Source organism: Quercus lobata, unplaced genomic scaffold (genome assembly GCF_001633185.2).
Source record: "Quercus lobata isolate SW786 unplaced genomic scaffold, ValleyOak3.0 Primary Assembly Scq3eQI_332, whole genome shotgun sequence".
Classification (NCBI taxonomy): domain Eukaryota; kingdom Viridiplantae; phylum Streptophyta; class Magnoliopsida; order Fagales; family Fagaceae; genus Quercus; species Quercus lobata.
In genome coordinates this window covers 1-8862 of record NW_022155364.1, presented here as the reverse complement: position 1 = coordinate 8862, position 8862 = coordinate 1, and the positions used below count along the sequence as shown (strand labels likewise).

Genomic DNA, 8862 nt, shown 5'->3' with positions numbered 1-8862 from the left:
TTTGTCTTCTACATTTCGCTCACAATGGCTGCTAGTATTCAAGGTATATACTCCATTTCATTTTCATTTTCATTTTTTTTTTAATAACGGAATTATTATCAAGAGCCTCGTAACTCAATTATTTGGCGTGTCTCGTGATGTTTTCTTAAGGAGAGGAGCGAGATGTGCAGAAGAACTATTGGATCGAGCACTCCGCGGATCTTTCCGTTGAGGCTATGATGCTCGATTCCAAAGCCTCTGAGCTTGACAAAAAAGAGCGTCCTGAAGTAATTATAATTGCTCTCTCTCTCATTATATGCATTTTAGATCCCACATTTTGGGGTTGGCTTATATATCTTTTATGTTCGATCACATGTAATCTTTTTTTTTTTTTTCCATCCGGGTTCAATTTATCACGTCCCTATTACCCAACGGGTAAATTATAAATTATGAACAAAACATGTGACACTAAACATAGACATTGGCGGAGTTTACTGATAAAAATTTAAACAAAGTCATAATTATCAAGACGGTGCTTGGTAAAGGAGTTTGAGTGATATTATTTCGGTGTTTTGACATACATGTAGATGAAAAAAATGTAAACTATTATTTAAAATGCTGAAAAATATATTTAAAATGGATTACTAAACGGACCCGAAGGTTTCTAGAGTTAAATTTACAGATACTTTATTTGAAAGAGTGATACGTGCAAGGTATTCAGATACGAATCTTTGCTTGTGACACGTTTTGTGAGACCATTGATTAATATTTTTATGCCTAAGGCCTCAGCTGTACTTTTTTGACAAACTTCTTCTAAAAGCTATTAGCCAATCCGTCCATCGTTCACGGTTGATTTTCAAAGTAAGGATCTGACAAGTGTGACCAAGAAATCTACAGTTCTTGTGACCTATTTTTATTTAAAAAAAAAGAAAAAGAAAAAAGAAATCTAAAGTGTTATTGAATTGAGTAATGCTAAACCAAAAAAAAAAAAAAAAAAAAAAAACACCCAACTTTACACTCACAAGCTGGGCTCCACTGCAATACAATTGTAAGAGGGACTGAAAAATTTGGTACATATTTTCAGTGGCGGTAGCATATTTCTATATTGGATTTCATATTTATATATTTGACAAACTTTCATTGTCTCTATGCAGTCTCCATCTCTAGAGTGTGAAAATTAATCTTTACTAGTTAATTATCATGTGAGGTCAATTCACTAATGTCAATTTAAGAACACAGATCAAGGTTAATTGCTTTTTTCCCCCCTTAAAAAGCTATATTATTATTATTATTATTATTATTATTATTATTGTTTTTTCTTGAGAAAGCCAAACATATATATAAAAGCCAAAAAGTATGGATTGAAACTAAACAAAACCCAATGCTTTGAGTGAATAGATGGGATGTATATCTCCTTATCGTTAACTATGTGGAATTTAAATAGGAAACAATGGATAATTTCTGGATTGATTCGAAGCAATTCGGCCTCCTTAAAAGATAAGTTTGGATGATAAATTTTCTGATGACTTTTATTCCAATAGTTGCTGAATTTATACGAGTAGATGGTAACGTTCCAAAGCATGAAATCAGGACCACTAACACAATCGTGATCCTTTTAAACTCCAACTCCTACAAAATAGAACTAAATAACAACAGACTCCAACTCCTAAAAACTAGAACAAAATAATAACTTCAAATACCAACTATCTTAGCACAAATCAAGGAAACACCATAGCTACCAATCTTCAAAGATCCCACCTACCCTGCAACAACTTGTGCACGTAACAATAGACCATTGTCCAATTGGGAGATCCAAGTTGTGCCTATTGCTTTGTTCGGGGTGTGCAAACTTGTATACACCTTAATACTATTTTCAAGTTCATACCTAGTTCTGATTTTGCTAAAGCAAATAATCTTGTCTTATTCCATGGCTTCATATGAAACTAATGAACGAACCACATTGTAAAAAAAATTTATAATGCCAAGTTATTACAGGGAGGAATCCTATGGGATAGCCCCAAGATGCTAACAAGAGGTTTTGTACCCAAGATTTCATGGATATTATGGGATCTTATGAGCCACTTAGCCAACTATTGGGATTAAGTGAATTTCTTCTAATAACTCTAATGACTGTTAATGTTTGACAGACGGTTTGGTAGGCATATTTTCTTTCAAACACACACACACACACACACACACCAAAGTCATTAGGATTTAAATTAGGTAATAATCCTCTCTTTCTCATTTGATATATATATATATATATATATTTAATGTGGCTTAGTCTTAAATGCCATAAATAAAAAGGAGAAAATGCCAAAACACTCTTGAACTTTGGGGTAGTGGTTATTGGTGGTATTTATGATTTTTTTTTTGGGGTAGGCATTAAGAAACTTAAATTATACAGGATCTAATAAAAAGAGAACTTGAATAAATCAATATCACAAAAACAGAAAGAAAAAAAAAATGCAAATACATTAAGTTTAAAATTTCCATTCTTCTAACAAAATGAATAAGAAAAAAGTGACTTATGAAAGATAAAGTGAGAATTGAAAATGTTGAGATGAGACCAGTAAAGTGAGAGAGAATATGAAGTGATGAGAGAGAGAGAGAGAGAGAGAGAGAGAGAGAGAGAGAGAGAGAGAGAGAGCAACAAATGATACATGTTGCGACTACAAGCCGATTTCCGAGGAGAGTATAGTTGTTGCCATTGCAAAGTTAAAGATAGTAGAGCAACTGACACTCCCTAGGAGAACTCACGGCCACAATATTTCTCTTGGTACCAATTTTTAGGAAAAATGAAATTAAGGATTCGATTAGTGGAATTGATTGAACGAGTTGTGAATCTAAATTATTACAAGTTTTTGTTTTTTTTTGTTGAATTATTATTGATATCATATAGTTGATTAATTGATGATTAATCACACTATGAAACTATAAGAAAGAGTGAATGAACATAGGTTAAGATGTGAAACAATAGTATCAGAGAATCAATTTGGTTCTATGCCAGGACAATCTACCATGGGAGCTGTACGGCCCCTAACATCCAAGTCCATTTGCCTTAGGCCATGAATCAATAGTATGGCCCAGGGACCCAACCTCCATATCGATCGGGATCCTGACCTGGGCCCACAATAACTACGAGCCTAAGTTGGGTGTTGTTCAAATACCTGAAAAGTGGACCGCGGATTCCAGCTCACGTATTGCTTGGAAAGTCATCCCCGAACGATATGCAAATGATTGGGCCACATTACTTTTTAAGTGCTCGACAGTGCCTTAGGAAATTTCACCGCCAAGCATATTTGCTGCAGAGGGAACCATTTCCAAAGCCACTCACACCTAAACATCCACTTAAGATTAACGACATTGGACCTCTTATTGCACTAGTTTAAAGGTAACGATAATCCTCCCACTAACAATTGGCTATAAATAGGAGAAACTAAAGTATGGAAGAAGGATGCAATTTTGTGTAGAGAAGAGAGAGAGAGAAAGAGAGTATGAAAGGAAGAAACAAAGAGAAATAGAGAAAAGTAATCTCATTGAGTCTCTAAATCTAGAACAACCCAAAGTAGGATACTCAAGCCCACTATACAAATAAATTGTGAGCCCAAGTAGGAGTTTAGCCCAGTAAACCTGCCTTTGTTGCGTACAATTGGCGCCCACCGTGGGGCTCTCTTATGAAGCTGTGGTTCTAAAGGGACTCAAGCTCGGGAAAAATGTCTAACAGGCATTCGAGGAGTTGCACGGAAAGCAGATCCGTAAATTCTTCTTGGGGATCTAGCTGGCGAGAGCGTAGACAAAAGGAACGAAAGGATAGGGAGCATAGTTAACAAGAAGAAATGTCTGGCAAAGGAGAAGGGTTGTACCAAACCCAACGGACAGTCTCGGCTGCTATGTGACATAGGCAAGGGGAGGAGAGAGACGAAGAGCTTAAACGGCTGCGCAGACTAGTCAGGGACTTGGAAGTCGATCGCATTCCCAGGAATCCAGTCAGTACCAAGACCGTTCGCATTCGCGAGGATCTCAACGATATTGAAACCGATCACTCTCCCGAGAGTCAGGGCAACATCGAAATCGTTCACGTTCCAAGGAGAATCAAGTCAGGAATTCGGTCTCACCAAAGGAAAGGCGACCTCATAATGCTACTATGGACGCTATGAGTAGCACTTTGTGAAAAGTAGCTCAGTCCCCGTTTTCAGAGGTTATTAAACGGGCCGAAATACCAAGCAGATTCACCCACCCGTCATTCAATTGCTACGACGGGAAAACTGACCTGGTAGAGCACGTCAGTCATTATATTCAGATGATGTCTCTGCATACTCATAATGATGCGCCGATATGCAAGGTGTTTCCTTCCAGTTTGGGACCAATCGCTTTGAGGTGGTTCAATGAGCTACGGAAGGGGTCCATACATAGTTTCTCCGAGCTAATTCAGGAGTTCGTCGTTCGGTTTGTGACCTGCAGCCGAGTAGCGCAGCCGATAGATGGGCTTTTGTCCATGAAAATGAGGGCATAAGAGACCCTCCGTAGTTATGCCAGCCGGTACTGGGAACTATACAATGAGATAGGCAGGGATAATGAAAAGGTTGCAGCAAGCACTTTTAGGATGGGGTTGCACGAGGACTACGGACTACGAGAGTCATTGACAAAAAAGCCTTCTGAAGACATGAGGCAGTTTATGAGACGTATTAAGGAATATAAATGACTAGAGGATGACCAGCTACAAAGCAAGGGTAAAGCACCGATGATGAATCATCCCCGATAAAGTGGTTTTCCGTTTAGACCCCGAGGGGGCTTGACGATTTGAGAACTAGCAATCCAGAAGGGAGAAGTGAATGTAACATTCAAGGAACCGGTGCACAGGATTCTTGACCGGATCAAACACGAGCCATATTTTCGATGGCCGAACAAGATGGGTGGGGATCCATCTAGGAGGAATCAGAATTTGTACTGCAACTACCATCGAACAAATGACACACAACCGAGCAGTGTCGGGTGTTGAAAGATCACCTCGGGCAATTGGTCAAGGCCGAGCATTTAAAGGAATTTATGCTAGACTCGAGAAACAAAGTTGCGGGGCAAGATGCTCAACAAAGGGGGAATCCTCTCCCACCCCCTGTAGGGGTGATTAAAGTTATCCATGTTGCCCTAGAGGGGCTCATTACAGGAAGAAGGAAAGGGGTGTTAACTGTAGTACTAGTAGAGAGTCGCTTGGAAGTACAACCACCAGAGAAGAAAATAAAGTTTGCACGGGAGCCTATCGCATTCAACGATGACGATTTGGAGGGAACAATCCAACCACATGATAATGCATTAGTGGTCACGGCCCGGATAAGTGGCTTTTTGGTAAAAAGGGTAATGATAGACCTAGAAAGCGGGGTTAACATAATGTACTCGAATTTGTTTAGGGGGCTCGGGTTGAAGAAGGAGGACCTTGTGAAGCACACTTCCTCCTTGGTTGGGTTCGATGGTAAGGTAGTGATTCCTGAAGGGCAAATTTCACTTCCTGTAAGTATGGGGGGAAAAGAGGTGGTAGTAACATTTACAATAGTAACTTCATTTTCCCCATATACGGCGATTCTGGGAAGACCATGGATCCACTCAATGAGAGTTATCCCATCCATACTGCATGTGAAGATCAAGTTCCCAACCGAGCAGGGTATTGCTATGATAAGAGGAAACCAACAAGTGGTGAGGCAGTGCCTTATCGCCATAGTTAAATGGAAGCGGGGGAATCAAGTCAATCAAGGAGAAGAGACCGAACAACCGGTGAAAGGCAAGGGGAAAGGGCAGTCCGAACAGAAGCAGGATAGGTAGGAGGATCCATCCCGAGAGGTCTCTTTATAGCAATCACAGGAGCCCCGGGAACCAATGGGGGTTGGCTATGCCGATAAGTTAATAAAGGTAAAGATATTACTGGATACTAATAAGTATTTCCAGGTTGGAGCAAATATGAAAGATGAGGATAGAGTGCAAGTGTTACTATTTCTAACTCAAATCATAGATGTCTTCGCTTGGAGCCCGTACGAAGTTCCCGGGGTTGATCCTGGGTTCATTGTTCATAAGCTTAAGTCGAGGAGATTAGCCAAAGATCATGCTGAGGCAGTAAGGGGGGAGGTCGAGAGGCTGAAAGAGGTCGGAGCAATAAAGAAGATCTATTTTTCAGAGTGGTTGGCAAATACCGTGGTTGTCAGGAAGAAGAACGGCAAGTGGAGGGTCTGTGTAGATTTCACGAATCTAAACCAACGTGCCCGAAGGACCCATTTCCTATGCCAAAAATTGACCAGTTGGTCAACGCCACTTATGGGCACCCGAGGATGAGTTTCCTGGACGCCTTTCAGGGATACTATCAAATCGTTCTGGCTGCCTAAGACCAAGAGAAGACGGCATTCATATCCCCCGATGCTAGTTATCATCACACCGTTATGCCCTTTGGGCTGAAGAATGCCGGGGCGACGTATCAGCGGATGATGACAAGAATGTTCCAGGATAAAATCGGGCATACGACTGAAGTGTATTTGATGACATGGTGGTAAAGAGCAAGCAAGAAGCGTGGCATGTAAATGATCTTCAGGGGGTGTTTGAGATATTGTGGAGACCAGATATTTACCTCTAGAAAAATTAGTGTTGGCCTTAGTACATGCCACCAGAAAGTTGTCTTAGTATTTTCAAGCTCATACCGTGTATGTGTTGCCGAGTACCACCTACAGTCATTGCTGAAAAGTTCTAATTTCACAGGGCGGATAGCTAAGTGGGGGACACGACTTGAGCCATTCAATGTAAGCTATAAGCCTAGAAGTTCAGTAAAAGGACAGGTATTAGCTAATTTTGTGGCGGAATTCTCACCTAAGAACCAAGGGGAAATGGTCTGTCAGTTGGGGTATCGTCTGTGGAAGGTGTATGTGGACGGTGCTTCTAGCGCCATAGGGGCCGAGGATGGGATCGTCATAATTACTCCAGAAGGTATGTTGTTGGAGCATTCGTTCAGGTTGGGGTTTAATGCCTCTAACAATGAGGCAGAGTACGAAACTTTGCTTGCCAGATTGAGGGCAGTCTCAAGATTGGAAGCCCGGGACGTGGAAATTTATTTGAACTCATGGCTGATAGTTAATCAGGTGCAGGGAAATTTTGAGGCTCAAGATCCTGGATAAAAGCATATTTAGAGTTGGCAAAGTAGGCCATGAGTAGCTTTTGTACGGTGAAGGTAATCTAGGTAGCCCGGGCACAGAACAGGCATGCCGATTCCCTCGCCACGCTGGTATCGTCAATAGCCGAGGAAATTCCCCAACTAATCAAAGTGGAGCATGTCCTAGAACCTAGCATTTAAGCAGCAGGAGATGTAAGGACCGTAAGGGTTAGAGTCACAGTAATCGCAACATTGGCCAAGGATCGAATCCCAGACGATGAGAAGGAGGCCAATAAGATCCGCAGGGTAGCTGCCCGGTATTGGTTATCGAATGAACGAAAGCTCTACCGCAGGTCCTTTAGGGGGCCGTACCTTTTATTCTTGCACCCAGAGAAAGTGAGTCAACTCTTGGCCGAGTTGCATGAAGGGGTATGCGGCAGCCATGTGGGAGGACGATCATTGGCTCACCGGGCAATGACACAGGGATATTGGTGGCCCCAAATGCAGAAAGACGCCGCGAAATACGTCCGCAGGTGTGAGCAATGCCAGAAGCACGCCCTCTTGATTCACCAGCCGACAGGCCATTTGAACTGGATCAGCAGCCTTTGGCCCTTCGCGCAATAGGGGCCAGATATCCTCGGCCCATTTCCCCTAGCAACAGGCAATCGAAGATTCGTTCTGGTGGCTGTCAATTACTTCACAAAATTGGCAGAGGCAGAAGCCTTGGCTAATATTCGAGATGTAGATGTGAAGAAGTTCGTATGGAAGAATATAATCACCAGATTCGGGATGCTGAACTCCCTTATATCGGACAATGGACTACAATTCGATAGCCAAGCTTTTCGTGAATTCTCCAGTGACCTCGGCATCAGGAACATATATTCCTCTCCAGCGTATCCCAAAGTAATGGCCAGGCCGAGGTCGTGAACAAGGTAATTGTGATTGGCTTAAAACGGAGGCTGGAAGGCGCAAAGGGTAATTGGGCCGAGGAATTGCCTAATTTTTTGTGGGTATACCGGACGACTCCTCAAAGGTCCACAGGTGAGACCCCATTTTCTCTTACATACGGAGCAGAAGCCGTGATACCAGCCGAAGTCAATGTATGTAGCACGCGAGTTTCAGAATTCAACATGTCCCAGAATGACAGTATGCTGATAGAGCGTCTTGATTTAATTGAAGAATATCGGGATACGGCAACTATACAACTAACTGAGTATCAGCAAAAACTTGCCCGGCGTTACAACCAGTATATAAGGGTGAGGGAATTCAGTGCCGGAGACCTGGTACAGAGGAAAGCAGTAGGAAGCATGCGAGATACAAACGCCGGGAAACTAGCCCAGACTTGGGAAGGACCATACAGAATTACAGCCATTGCAGGCGTGGGAGCATACTATCTAGAAGACATGGATGAGATTCCGTTGCCCGGCCTTGGAATGTTTATAATTTCAAGAAGTTTTATCAATGACCATCCATACACAGAAAAATGTACCTTGTAATAACTAATATGATAACAATGTAACTTGTTCGTGCAGGCCTAATCGACTCTATTTGTTTAGCTCTTCTGGACGTTAATCACGGAGAGAGGCAAGGAGATTCAAGCAGTCAGTTGAAATTCTAAGGATTGAAGCCTGCTTCTCGATTCAATCCCTATCATTGAGCAGGTGGAAACCTTATTCAAAGATTCTAAGGACTGAAGCTTGCTTCTCAGTTCAATCCCTGTCACCGAGCAGGTGGAAACCTCATTCAAAGATTCTAAG

The 8862-nt window shown here is 41.8% G+C and overlaps 1 protein-coding gene across 1 annotated transcript; it reads left to right on the top strand.

The window, feature by feature from the left end:
* Positions 1-5028: 5028 nt before the first annotated feature.
* On the top strand, positions 5029-5796 carry LOC115973746. The gene has a single exon (XM_031093992.1). It carries the CDS (start codon positions 5029-5031, stop codon positions 5794-5796), a length of 768 nt encoding a protein of 255 aa, XP_030949852.1.
* The last annotated feature ends 3066 nt before the right edge of the window (positions 5797-8862 follow it).